Below are 14489 nucleotides of genomic sequence, written 5' to 3' on the forward strand. Positions count from 1 at the left end.
TTTATTTAGGTAATATTTATACGATAATTCGATACGATGCCGTAAAGCATTTAAAAACATCGCATCAGTAAGGTTCTTATAGCGTTCAATTGAGGTCAGTTAAATTAAAGCTGTTTGCCAATGGTCATGGTCTTCACGCTTTGAAGCCTTGTGGAAGTGGCAGGTAGCTAGATGTGGAAGATAACATCGTATTTTATTTTAATTAAAATATTTTTATTGTACATTTATTACCTACATTCCGTTCATTATATTGAGTCTAATTTCTGGGAGAATTTCTTATAGAGACTAATAGAGAGTCGACGTGAATTTATGTTTTCTAAATAACCCGTATTCTATGTAAGTCATCCGTATAGAGAGAGTTTTACTATACATCGGTGAACTTAAAATAAAAAAATCCACAGTATAAGGTACCTTTGGCTCATTGTGGCGTAAGTAATGCTTAATTTTATGGTAACGTGTTTCACATTATGTCATTGATTTGGAAATCATTTGCAATTGCGTCAACATCTATTAGTTAAGATAGGCAATAATTGCGTATTTTAGCCTTAAAAGTGAAGTTGACATAAGAATCCATAACATATTACTAAGCAAGACTTATATGGTAGTGGTGTGAATGGAGTGGCATTTCCCAGATATATTTGTGTTGTAGATAGAGGTGTGAAGGTGTTTGTTGTGTGTTGTTGCAGGTGGACAGCGGCGGCGGTGGCTCGGCCGAAGTGATGGTGTACTCTCTCGGCTGGGGCATGGGCGAGCCGGAGCGGCGCGGCGCGGACCGCAAGCGCGCCCAGCCGCCCGCCGTCAGCGTGGTGCACTCGCCGCTCTCGCCCGACGACGGACACGAGGTCGACGTGCTGCCCCTGCACAATCAGGTAATACATTCATTGCACTGTCTTTATCCTCTCAATCAAAAAGGCGTTGAGTGCTACGTACATAGATCGTTTTATGTATGACCCAATCTTAGGATTTCCGGCGTAGCATGTATTATACTACACACTACACATTTCTACTTAAAAATATGTACCTATTATAAACACTAAAACTAGGGTATTTTCTTGTGCGTACTAATTATTCCTAATGTTAGATCTTGTTAAACTCGTTGTGTAATATTTGCCACAACCTGTATCTTTTCTAATAAACAACATAATCAAATATTAGAAGTAAGCTAAGCGGTACAAAATTTAAACAATGGCTCGTCCTTTATTTGTCCAGTGATTGTTGACTTTACTTTGTTGAACTTAAGTGTGCTACGATTGTGAATAACAATTACATTTCGGAGTCGGAGTGCAGTTCAAGTGCGTTTATATCATTCAGCCTTTAAGACTATTTAAGGAACACTTTCAAGTAAGGGAGAGGACAATTCGCCTGCCATACCTTATAGCTGCGAAGGCCTTCCTACACGATAAAAAAATATTTCGCTTGTCATATTGTTTCAAAATATTGGCAATCTCTTATGTCGTGCTGTGTTTATGTTCGACTTCTGGTTCCAATAGTTACTGTTGTCACCAGCAAGTATAGACAGTATAAGTATGTATAACGTAGTGTGAAGTGACGGTCCATCGTCCGGAACGTAGCGGAACGCTATGACTGAGCCGTACTTCTGTGAGTAATAGCTCACGTGTCTTGGCGACACGCGGCCTGATGCCCATTGTCTCTTTAAATGGTCTGCTACTTATGTTGCATTGTTCATTTCTAATACCATCGTCTGCTTGTTGTATCAAGTGTTATCGAAGTGGCTATTGGTATTGGAAATCCTCGTTTATATTTTGGTTAAATATCGGTTCGGATCACTCGTTAAAATGATGCAAGCAACTGTTTGCATACTTGGATGACATAATATAGAGATGACCGTATTAACCGAGTTGACTTGCTCACTTGTTATCGATATCTCTGTATCGAGGGCTGTGCGCGAGTTAACACACAATGTGACCCGGTGCGGGCCGGGCGACGACGCAGCGGCCGGGTCGACGCGCCGCGCCCAGGTGATGCGTGCCTCCCCGCCGGGTCAATGGCATTACACCGCCATACTTTTTACACTATTTTCTCACCCGCAAGTAATTCGATCGGCCGCCTAGTGCATACTGCACCGAGCTTTGCGTGCAACACGCCGCGCACAAATATGTACTATGTTCCGAATAACGTAAATACAATGAACTATATTGATCGCCAGCTTGTTTTTGTTCATTGTACACAAACAGAACAAAGAGAACGAAAATATAGATACAAACGAAATGATCCAAAATTGTCACGTTATCTGATAAAGAAAACATTCAACTCCGGTATGTCGACGGCGACCTGTCTACATACATAAACAACTGATCAAATGACTCATACGTTACAAGGTTGGTTGACAATGTTTAGGTGACAGAATAGTATCACAATGCGATGAAATAATTACTTTGCAAGTTAAAGTCAAGTATCGAAAAAATATACATTACCAACCAGACTATACCTATTTAAACTCAGTTAAGTAGGGCGGGTACCAATTTTTACAAATATCACTGCGAATATCTTAAATTGTCAACAATATACATAAAGTACATACATCTACGGATAAAGTTAATATTTAAAAGAGAAATTGGTGATTTATGATAGCTAAATTAATTACAGTAACCACAAACCCTTAGGTTAATGGATATCGACTCCGCTGCAATTTTGTACGACTTTGGCAAATAGTACACTGTATGAGTGCATCCTTAACAGATTGATTTAACTAAGAGACGTTGTCTACAGGTCGGGGGTCACACCAGACTGTTGGTGTTAAACGACAGTACAGTAATCAAGCCCCTCAATATACGAGAGTTGCATTTCTACCAGAACATTCCTGAAGACATCCAGAACTTCGTACCCAGATATAAAGGTGAGCATTATATTCCTTTGTCCACTGGACGACGAATCAATGCCCGCCCGGTACGCTTTTACGATTCGCTGAATGCATCATGTTCATTCATTGCATCTTACATTATTTTCTGTTATAATAATGAATTACTCGTTTTTGTTTACATATCAATTGTGTTGTTTAATGTGTTTGCATTTGAAGCACTAAGGAAGTTATTGATAACACTGAAGCTGGAAAAATAAATTGTTATCAGTTTTCCACAGCCTTATGCATATCGTGTTTACGAAATATGGATATTATTGCCTTTAATTTTATCGCGCGCCACGTTTCGAAACCTCGCAATACGTGTTATTTTAATCAAAGTTTCATAAGCATTTGTTTTTATCATTTGCGTCATTAGGTACTTAAGATATATCTAATGAAATCGCAATTCGATACCATAAAGCTGTGAAAATAATCAATGTGATTAAGTGTACTGACATTGGCTTTCCTTATTGCTTGATGATCGTAACCATCATTTTCAAATTGAGTTATATGTATGATAGAGACGAATGTATGTTGAATATGCAAACCCGCCGACCGCAAAATTATATAAGAAAACATTTATTAACAAACACAGTATATCTTTACTTAATGAGTATCGTTGTACGTACGTATAGTGTAAATAAGCAGGCATTCTCTACAAACAGTAGTATCGTTAAAACAATTACGTAAGCAGTAACTCCATTGGGTAAGTATTATGTTATATTTTTTATATTCGATAAGGAGTTATTTCTCTACATCTACGCATTACGAAAATCAAGAAACTTATGTTCTCCTGGGCCTATTTAAATATCGTATTGTTGAAGTAGCACTGTTTTAAAAAACATTAAAAAAACAAAGCCATGTCTGCACTTTTGAGAGTCTAAGATCATTGAAAAGAAATGTGGTGGGTTATGAAAATATAATTTGATACAAATGACATAGACGTTTATAATAACAATGATGCACAATATGGCAATATCATTGACAATTTCACATGATTGAAATAATTTTAACCTGAGGTATTCTATACATTTACTACAAACTAATATTGCCCACATTGTGTATCACATAACTGATAACTAATTGAACTTTTACTTTGTTACCGATTGTACCGCCTTAAATGTTTTAGAAATATATTAGCATGCCATTATTTTTTAACGTTTTATTTATTTATCGATTACTGTTTTTGTGAAGTAATAACAGTTAATGAACACTAGTGTTTATTATTTTGCTACACAGGGAACTGTCAATAGTATTTTTTATATTTTTATTGGTTTAATGTTTTGTTTAAATCTAGCAGTGGTAAGATACGTATTATTGTTCTGTGAAGTGAGTGCTATATAGCCGCAAGTGAAACGGACGGTACGCAACGTGTATACAAAGTACGGAAGGATAACGTAACTAAAAGTAAAAGTTCAACGCCATGCCGCCATGGATGTTAGAGTAGGTAGTGTGGGTACGTAGTAGTTGTTGAGTCAGAGGTTGATGGCGTGGCTCGCATAGGCGCGGGCGCGGCGGGCGGGTTTGAGTGCGAGCGAGCGAGCGGGAGCGGGCCTGGGGTCAGGAACACAATATTAGTTTCCTTGTTGTCGCAAGGGCTGCGGCGCTGCGGCGGGCGGAGCGACGCCGGACGCGGCACCACACAACCGCCCCTAATAGCGCCCTAGCGGTAATTTTACATTTTGGGTTTGTAAACCTTTACTTAAAAACTACACCCACATCACACGTACACACATAGCCACAGATATATGTACACACACGTATATACACATACAAACATGCATTGTCTACTTACAAAAATATAAAAATTGTTTGATCACAGATTACATACACTATACCTACCGACACAAATACACATCACATTAGACACATTACAAAAGATATACAAACCCTGTTTAAAAACAAAGTAACCTAATTTCACTTCCTCATCAAAATAACGATGGCAACTTGCACTATAGTAAGTTTATGTTAATTTTACCAACGTAGATAGTTTATGAAGTGAACTCACCCCGTATCTTCCAATGTGATCTGTGCCAGCTTCGGGGTCGGCACCCGGCTGGGGATGCATTAAATAACTTCTATCGTTTCACAAAATCATTCATTAATTTGAAAGTGAATAGTATGATTTATTTTTGATTTTAATTTTGAAATAAATGTTAAAATAATGACCAGTGATACATTAAACAATAGTGTATATTATGGTGTGTGTGCATGCGGACAGTATACTGATGGCTCGGCCGTTTGTTTCAGGCGTGATGCAGGCGTCTAACACTGGTGGCACCAAATTGGACAAGCGGTACTCTCCATGTTTCCGCGACGAGAACGGGCGCAAGCAGTCGCTGGGCGGCAAGCGCAAGCGCGACGATGTGTTCAAGTGCGTATCCGCGTGACTCGCGCGACTCGCGGCTCGATGCGACCGACACTCCTCGACACTTGTCATGTGTCCTTTATCATATTTCAGAAGCTTTGACGTACGCCGGCCCGGCAACCGACGTCGCCATTAATTCATATGATCGCAATACTTACATGACTATCCCACTAACGCGTGAGCGATGCACGACCCATTCACTCTGCGAGCCTCCGATGACTTGCGTCGTGGAGTCGTGGTAATGATACTATTTGATTCAAATGTAACAATATAACAGATAATCACGAATCTGTGTTTCATTAGCTCCTAAACTATGATTGTGTCGATCGTAACACTCGTGTGCCCCCCGACGAATTAAATCAATTTAAGCTTTTTATTTACAGATTTAAAGTTCACCGAAACGGTAATGCGAGCGACGTGCTCAAAAGTATTGCCCACATAGACAACACCAACAAGCAGTGTAAGTATCATTGATGTAAAAAAACGTTTTCGTAAAATGTCACCGTCTCAAGGTCTAAATAAATAATAATCAGAGCTGCAACTAACTGTAACAACTTCTTACAGATTTCCTTATGATGGAGAATATCACGTCATCATACCGGCGGCCGTGCGTCCTCGACCTGAAGATGGGCACACGACAGCACGGCGACGACGCTTCTGCGGAGAAACGCACCAAGCAGATCGCCAAATGCGCGGCGAGCACGTCCGCCACGCTCGGCGTCAGGCTGTGCGGCATGCAGGTATGTCACCCGACGTTCGTTCAGTTCACATGGCGCAGTGCGTACGATAAGATCTTATTCATAACACAATGTTTTTCATCGTGTGTGTAGGTGTACGTACCGGAGACGGGCGCGTGCGTGCGCCGCGACAAGTATTGGGGACGTGCGCTCACGGAGAACGGACTACGCGAGGCACTTCGCGACTTCTTCGCGGCCGGAGCCTGTCTGCGCGCCCGTGTCGTGCGCCGCGTGCTGCGGGACCTGGACGCGCTGCGCCGCGCCATCGCCAAGCAGACCAACTACCGGTTCTACTCCTGGTCAGTACGACTCCGATGCCAATTTTCCGCTCCACGTTAGACGTCGAGGATGTCACGTTTGAACTTTTCTTTTCGATCGCAGCTCCTTACTCATAGTGTACGAGGGTGACGTGTCGAGCACGCTGACCACCGACGAAGCCGGCATCGTGACGAGCGAGTACGACGGAGACGCGTCCAGCAGTTCGGCCGAGCTGGCTCCGTCGCCCGGCCACTTCGACATGTCCACGCTGCACGACGAGATCTCGTCCGACGCGCCCGCGGCGCGCGAGCCCTTCCGTCCGCACTCGGAGGAGACGATGGGCGGCTACGAGGAGGGCGAGGTGGCGGGCCACTCGCCGCGCCGCCAGCCGCCCAGCCCCGACTCGGCCGACAGCTGGATGGCGTACTCGTCCACGTCCAGCGAGTCGTGGCGCGGCGAGGCGGAGGCGGAGGCGGAGGCGGCGGAGGCCAGCGGCAAGCGCGCGCGCACGCGGGACTCGTGGGCGGCGCCGGCGCCCGCGCCGCTGGAGCGCGTGGACATCCGCATGATCGACTTCGCGCACACGGCCTACGCGGGCGCCGCGGCCGAGTCGCCGCTGGCCACGGCCACGCCGCACCACGGGCCCGACTGCGGCTTCCTCACGGGCATCGACAGCCTCAAGCGGCTGCTCACCGAGATCCTGCCGCCGCAGCCCTACAGTTAATGAGGCGCTCGCCGGCCCGAGGGGCCTCCTCCTAGAAAAAAACGTTAAAAATTCCCCTCATTTCGGACGAAATTCTGAGAGAGCTGTGATCCTTTCGGACGCTTCGGCGTCGGAGCGCCGCCCTCGCGGTCGCTCCGTGGTGAAATCTTTCGGATGTACGTTTTAGTTCGCCGATGGTGAGTTTCGATGTTGTTGAAATGTATATTATAATTGAATGTAAAAACTATTTTCCTCAAAAATTTACCGTTCGACTGATGTAACTTTAAAAGTAGACAAATTACTAACTGATCGCTATGTATTTACATAAAAAGGACACATGCAGGGTATTTTACGTCCCACGCTCGTCAGGCGCGAGACTTATATATCGATTTCTTTTTATGTAATTGCGTAGTGATTATCGCACTTAGTGAATGTTGGCGGTACAAACTATGTTAATTTTATGTTAAAGCTATTATAATTTGAAGTGGGACCCAGTAGGTATTCTTAAAACTTGTATTTATAAGTATTACTGTTAAGTTATTCCAGATTGACGTGCTTTGAGTTGTCTCCTAGCTTAATATTTGTTTTCTGTACGAGTGCTTATAGTCGATGTGATTACGTAAAATTGACATTAGACATTCCCTGTCACTACTGATTAGGATATTGTTCATAACAACCATTTACGTTAACATATTATTATATATTATATCACTCCATTTTGTTATTCTCTTACTTCCCATCGAATTTCCACATTTTCATTTTATAATATTGTATCTTTCCTATTTGTCTAGGAGCAGGTATTAAATTATATCAGCCCAGTCAATGAAGCCAAAGTAATATTAGGATATTTAAATTACAACACAAAAAATAATTTCCATAGTAAAATGTAACTCGATTAAAATTGGTGTTTAGAATGTAAATAGTTTAAGCATCGCTAATCACGATTGAGCGATTTTTAGCTTGAAACAATAACTTTGATTGAAAAAGTGACTTGTGTTTTATATTCTAAATATATTTAGTTTAAATAGGACGTGTGCCCTTACTGTGGAGGTGCACGCGTTGGACAAAAGCAATTTTATTATAGTTCCGCTAACAGTATTATAATGTTGTAGCTGCCGGGGAGTTAGTAGTGCGTGTCTAGCGTGACCAGCGTGACCATAGCGATCGGATGTGGTGTAACAGTGGACGCCTGATTGTGGATGCGTTCCGTGAGAGGACTGTGTAGACTGTGTGGAGTACATATAATATGGTGCCAGTTCGTTATTACTACACCGAAGGTTGTAAATCTAGAATATTAGACGCCATGTTTAATGTTGAGAGTTGAGTACTGAAAGTGGGTCAGTGTAAACAGCTAGTTTTGCGCACCGCACGGTGAATGTGTGATCACTAGCGTTAGCCAACATTCCTTCGTGCTGCATTCGTCATTGTTTGTCCTTTTACTTTTATTATTTTTTATTAGTGGGATAAATTTTTGAAAAGTACCTGGTTTAATTAGGATGCTAGGTTGTATTGCAAATTATCATTTATGTCTGTTATTTTAAATAACTGTATGACACTATTTTGTTAAATAAATTTTAGGTATTAATATATTTGTTTTATTTACATAAACATGATTTTTACTTGAAATCCCCGCAACCATGTTAATCTAAGGTTTGATTTTCCCGAAAAACCCGAATAAAGCGTAACGATTTTAGACAAATCCTTGCCTTAGTCTGCCTAATAATCATAATGAGCCATAATATAATACACAGTGAACTATACATCTCAAGTGCGGTGTCTGAATAGTAAACTCATGACACTATCGGTTATATGAGCAAGTACCTAGGTAAAGTAAAACGTTGCAAACTACGTAGTCTACGAACTACAAATTAGTACAAATAAATAAAATATCAGACTTGCTTGAATACTCCCTATGCCCTTTTTTCTGCTTCCGTACAAAAATTAGTTGCAGACTTGAGCTTTTATAAACGTCAATCGTTTGTGTTCATATTAGGTTGATAGGTTTTTGTTTTGATCTTAATAAACTTAATAATAACAAACTATCATACAATTTGTCAGGTTTGATAGGTTCTTAAAATAATAAATTAAGAAAAATAACGTGAAATAGGCAAGGTTGGTAATAAGGCCGCTAATACAATTGATTGCGTTGGTTCTGTCTCCAAATTAAAAAAAAAAAATCCCGCCATTAGTCGCTGGGTACCGTTAACTATACTTAGAATATTTTTTTACTCCGTTCAGGCATTCAGAGCTGTTTAAAATCCAATTTTAGTTTTAATCATTAAAATGGAGGAAGTTAACGACGTGAAAGCTTTAGAAAAGATATCTAATGAAGTAGATGAGTCCCAAATAAAAGTTATTCTTTCGAGCCAGTGTATAAAAGGTATATTAGCTTAATTAGTTAGACTCTAGTTATTTGTTCATACGTTACAGAGATAGGTACGTATGTACATTTTACCTGGTTATTGAACCTAATCCAACAAGTAAATAGGTACACAAGAAAATTAATATCTCACTTTGTATTGCCTAGCATTCGAATTTAGGCATAGACTTTCTAGGTTTTCAAATTATTTCAGCTCAGGCATTTCTACTGGATAAATTGAAAAAGCAAACTGAACGTCATAAGGAAACATGCAGGTTCATCAGCAGCGCTAACTTGAAGGTTGAGGCGGAGATTAAACAAGCCGAACAAGAAATACGAAGGTTGGTAATACTATAATAAGGAAAATTCAAGTAGGTTTATCTTTAGTTTACTCTTTATCCTGTTCATATCTTAACTATATGTAGGAAGTGTATAAAGCCTTGCTAAAATCAAACACAGGATATATTTATTACTAACCTATGATGAGATAGGTTTTCGAAACCAGAAGTCATTATGATGCCCGTAAAATTTTGACCTTCTTTGGTATATCGATTTGGATGAGCATTTCTACATCTTTCTTACTATTAGTTTTATATAGGCACTATCATTAAACCAGAAGTAAATTTTTTGTAGCCTGCTGATTGCTAAGGACACTATAAAATCATCTAACGTAGAAACTAAAAAGGAGTGGCTATTAGCGAAAAACAAAAAAGCCGACATAATAGAACGCGTGACGGAAGGAAAAAATAAATATGAGGCTTTGTGGTCGGAGTGTAAAACCAGGTATGAAAGTGTACCATTTGTGCAGAAATTACTTCAAGCCAAGGAAAAACAAAAGACAACCGACCAAGACATCGATGATATGGACAAACAAATAACAAAGCTTTACGAAGACATTGAAACTAAACGTAAAATTTGTGCCGATTTAGATATAAAACGATGTGTGGAATTAGCCAACTTTATGATCAACGAAATGCCAAATACTCATAAAATAATCGCAGAAAAATCTGAGGAGATTAACGTATTGAGTAAAGAAATTGAACAATTATTAAAAGAACAGGAGAACCATGCCGCAAATGTAATAAACGATGATCTGAATATACAGCAGGATTCCAGTACAGTTAGGGACGAAAAAGAAATAGGAAAAGATGATGATACTCTTATCTTGTCGAAAGATGAAGACGATCCTTTGGTACAGTATGAACTATAATAGTACAAGAGTAACAATATGAGATGAATGGCACTTATTATTACTCGTTGTACTTATTAGTTCCTAATACTTACTGGTTTTGGTTTTCAGATACCCAAATTAAATATAATAGATTTTGATCTCGACGTTATTGATGTTAATTTGAACCAGGTAAAGTGTATCTTAATTAATATCGAGGTCAAGGCATAGAATCCTTCAATATTAAATTCGAACTTATACGTCTTACTAGGTAAAGCTCAAGAAAGATGAATTGAAAAACTATATTTCAACAAGATCGGATCCTGTAACTCATAATTTCGAGAAAAATGTCGAGCCACGCCTTGAGACTGACAAAGCTTACGAATACATAATATCACCATATTTCAAACGTTACAAGGAGGAAAAAACTCGCAATTTTTCGGAGAAAAAGCTGATAAATATTTTGGAAGACATAAATATCAACAATAGCGAAGCTTATAATATTGTTAAGAAAGTCAACCCGGAGCACCTTCGAGATGTTGATGAAATTTCTGCTGAAGTAGTGCGAGACAAAACTTTGCAGAGTTCTTCTTTAGAGAAGGTACCTTCATATTATTCTTAGCCGTCGTTCTCGTACCTACTGGGTTAATTAAGACAACAATAATCCAATACCAGTGACTTTTATACTTACTTTATTAAAGGTACAAAGTGTTAATTATTGTCCTCAAGCTTTTCTCATAATTTGCTTTTAATGGATAAAATGTTTAATTACGTATTATTCTTATTTTCTGTCTGCGTTCTTTCGTTCGTGCTTCAGTCGATTCAATTAGTGTTGTTGGTTTTTTCTGTTATAGGATAACAAGGCAAAGAGCCCGATAATCAGCGAAAACATTGAGGAGATTGATCTTACATCTTCGAATGCTGAGAATAATATAATAATACCACCCACGCAATTCTTGGATATTACATTATCGGTACCTATATTTTTTTATAATATCTATGTTACAAAATGAATTTATGATTTCATACATGCATACATAATATCACGCCTTTTTCTCATAGACGTAGGCAGAGACCAAAGATCGCCACTTGGTACGATCCATACAGACTTCCCTTGCCTCATTCACATCCATTACATCTTGTCATACAGGACCGCCGGTTATGAGAACTACACACCTGACCTTTCTTCAAGTCATCGCAGATTTATGATGTCGTATGGGATGAAATAACATAAAAGTCCATTTTTAGGATGATACAAGAAAGCGAGTTTGCTTCGATCTGTCTTCTTCCGTGCAGATAAACGAAATAGTTGAGGATACAGACCAGCAGGTCCATGAAGAAAGAGTAGTCCACGAGACTACAACTAGCCAGCTAGACGTGAGCGCTGCTAGCGACGAGAGCTTTGTAAAAATAAAGGAGATGTTACTCAAAAAACACAATTTAGATCTGTCGCCACAATTTGTTTATGCAAAGAATAATGTCTTGCAAAAGGTAAAGTAGAATTATTTAACGATATGTAATAGAATACGGATGAGAACAACACGACGCCTGTAAACAATATTTTTTGAACCTGTTCAAAGGCTAAAAACTGTAAAAGAGGAAGAGTTTGCATTACCAAATTTATACTTACTATCATTTTAATAAACATGTTATTCATTTTCAGAAAGATGATAAAATTGTTACTTCTAAGTTTTTCCAAAATAATTGTGAGCTGAAGGCAGATGAAAATACTGGTCATGAAATGGAGGTTGATAAACCTTCGGACGAGAAGCAGCCAGAAGAGACGGTAAACCATGACGTAGAGAAAGTCATGTCTCAAAAAGATGCCCATCAAGATGTTTTGATACCAATGGATATTGATGAGCCGATTGCATCCAGCCCTATGCCAAACAAAGTAACATTTTGTTTTGTTCTTTTCTATACAGCATCATTTCTTTTTAGTATGTATTTGGATGCGATTGCCTATGACTATCTACAGTGTTTGTAGATTTGTATGAATTCAAAATCCCGGCGGGTATTTCGATTTTTTTAATATCAGTAGATAGAAAATAATGACAAATGACAGAACTACAACTGACATGGTCATCTAACCCGCTCTCATATCTGATAATTATTTTAAAAATGCATTAAAAGTAAGTATTATTAAAAGTATCTGTTTCAGGTTGATGTACAGCCTAATCAAGAGCAAAAACCTGATAAACCCATATCTGGATTATTATTTACACACGGAACACAAGCCATACCAGATTCTCTGAATGTGTCTATGAGTACGACTGGATTTGACGACTCTGATTTTCCTCATTGCATTGGTACTACGAAAATATTTTTTTTAAATGATTATTATTTCATATACTCTATCATAGATTCTAATGAAAACTGCTGTTTTAGATTCAAGTCTTCTTCTTTCCCCTAAAGCTGATATACCATCGACTGCAAATAATCAAGAAGTGCTATCTCAGGAAGTGCCTAATTTTCTTTCTGGTGGGTACTGGTTTCATGTTGGATAAATTTTAAGTTATAATATTCAAAAAGTTAGTATTTAAAAATGTTTTTATTTTTTATTTTAGGGTTTCGAAAAACAGGTTTATCATTTTTTGGTGGTCAATCTACTTCATCTGAACCTAAGCCAGACTCTAGTGCTCAAAATGAAGGAAACAATTTCAGCTTCAATTTTGGAGGAGAAAAGAAAAGAGGTGGTCTTTTTAGTCTTTTCCATTAAATTATTAGAAATAAGATTTTGTTATTTTACATACTATGTTTATCCTCTGAATAAATAATTACCCATTTTAATAGTATGTATTGTTTTATTTTACATAAAAAATTAACAGGGCTTATTGATGTAGTTGACAGGCTCTTACAGCAATCAATTGTAGAAGTATAAAAAGTGGTGCAAACACTTCACTGTATTCTATAGCAGAGTCTCCTTGAAGTTTTCTACATAATAGAAATTTGAAAACAAATGTTAGACCTAAGAATATAGCACTCCATGATGCTCTATATAAGGAGGCTTTATATGAACTCTCTAAATTCATTCTTATACATACAATACAACAAAAATATGCATTCATTGCATCACTTACAAATAATGGTGCAAACACTGTCCACCAGGCACTGTTCACCACATTATCTATTTTTAAAGCTAGTAACACTGAAAATATTGTTATTGTAATTAAGTTTATCCATATCTCAAACACTGTAAGTCCAATCCATTGCACAATTTCATTAAGTGTGAAAAACATTTTTACTTCTTATTGGTTGGCACCGAGCATTGCAGTCCGGAATATCCTTATGTGTATAGAAGATGAATGTCTAACTTGTGAGTCAAAATCTAGATCTTCTGTAAGTGGTTCCAGGTCATCTGAAGGCAGAAATTTTATTTATTTTTCAACTGCTACATACAAGTATAACTGGCAGGTATAGTACATCAAACTGCTTACCAACTAAATCCACAGTCCCAGTATTTACTTCAATCTGACAGGTGCCAGAGAAAAGTATTTCTAATTGAAGTGCCAAGTTGCAGCACCGCTGTATGGCTGCTCCTAAACCATGGAGAATTATTTCCTTTTCACCTCTGGTTAAAAGATCGCAACACTTGTCAAGTTGTGCCTAGAAAGAATATTTATTCGACCTTAATAATATTATATATCAATCGTAGTACCCATATAACTAAAACCACGATACACAAGCAAAACAAACCAATTGTAATGCAATAAGTACCTTGAAATTGGTCTTCTTGGTTATGAATATTACATTATCGCCATCAATGGGTCTTAAGGGTAAACGTTTCTTTACAGCATAGTTCTTATTTGGATGTCTTTTAGGCTTTTTCTTAGAGTCCTCTTTCTTTTGCTGGGTGTTTTCATCTGCCATATTTCCACAAGTGATGAAAGGACAAGTGACAATACATGTGACATCTAACGTCAGTCTGACTGACAGCTACGAAGTGCGTTCAAAAATATGTTTGGATTAATATAAATATTTAATTAAAGTTGTAAACCACACTTCACATATTATTGAGTTCATGTAATCATTGTTA

The 14489-nt window shown here is 38.6% G+C and overlaps 3 protein-coding genes across 6 annotated transcripts in view; 2 read left to right on the top strand and 1 right to left on the bottom strand.

The window, feature by feature from the left end:
- Positions 1-8511, top strand: part of Ip6k (Inositol hexakisphosphate kinase) — a 45900-nt gene extending 37389 nt beyond the window's left edge. For all 3 annotated transcript variants that reach the window (XM_076122172.1, XM_076122170.1, XM_076122171.1), the window contains 7 exons: positions 687-869; positions 2731-2857; positions 5111-5234; positions 5612-5688; positions 5793-5968; positions 6059-6264; positions 6347-8511. In XM_076122172.1, coding sequence (XP_075978287.1) covers positions 720-869; positions 2731-2857; positions 5111-5234; positions 5612-5688; positions 5793-5968; positions 6059-6264; positions 6347-6947 — 1461 coding nt within the window. In that variant the 5' untranslated portion in view covers positions 687-719 and the 3' untranslated portion in view covers positions 6948-8511. The remainder of the gene's footprint in view (positions 1-686; positions 870-2730; positions 2858-5110; positions 5235-5611; positions 5689-5792; positions 5969-6058; positions 6265-6346) is intronic.
- Positions 8512-8734: 223 nt separating this feature from the next.
- Positions 8735-13172, top strand: LOC142977730 (uncharacterized). The gene is made up of 11 exons (XM_076121807.1): positions 8735-9306; positions 9500-9626; positions 9919-10477; positions 10586-10645; positions 10725-11054; positions 11308-11427; positions 11702-11944; positions 12117-12347; positions 12615-12762; positions 12842-12934; positions 13021-13172. Exons 1-11 carry the CDS (start codon positions 9210-9212, stop codon positions 13170-13172), a joined length of 2160 nt encoding a protein of 719 aa, XP_075977922.1. The 5' UTR covers positions 8735-9209.
- A 65-nt stretch (positions 13173-13237) lies between these two features.
- Positions 13238-14356, bottom strand: LOC142977986 (transmembrane protein 203-like). Of its 2 annotated transcripts, XM_076122173.1 has the most exons (3): positions 14171-14356; positions 13891-14059; positions 13555-13811 (listed from the first exon to the last, which is right to left on the bottom strand). In XM_076122173.1, the coding sequence occupies exons 1-3, from the start codon at positions 14321-14323 to the stop codon at positions 13702-13704; spliced, it is 432 nt and encodes a 143-aa protein (XP_075978288.1). In that variant the 5' UTR covers positions 14324-14356; the 3' UTR covers positions 13555-13701. The 2 variants fall into 2 exon arrangements, with proteins under 2 accessions (XP_075978289.1, XP_075978288.1); XM_076122174.1 differs by lacking the exon at positions 14171-14356 and having other exon boundaries at positions 13238-13811; positions 13891-14032.
- Positions 14357-14489: the final 133 nt, after the last annotated feature.

The sequence above is a fragment of the Anticarsia gemmatalis genome, chromosome 13 (assembly GCF_050436995.1).
Source record: "Anticarsia gemmatalis isolate Benzon Research Colony breed Stoneville strain chromosome 13, ilAntGemm2 primary, whole genome shotgun sequence".
NCBI classification, from domain to species: Eukaryota; Metazoa; Arthropoda; class Insecta; order Lepidoptera; family Erebidae; genus Anticarsia; species Anticarsia gemmatalis.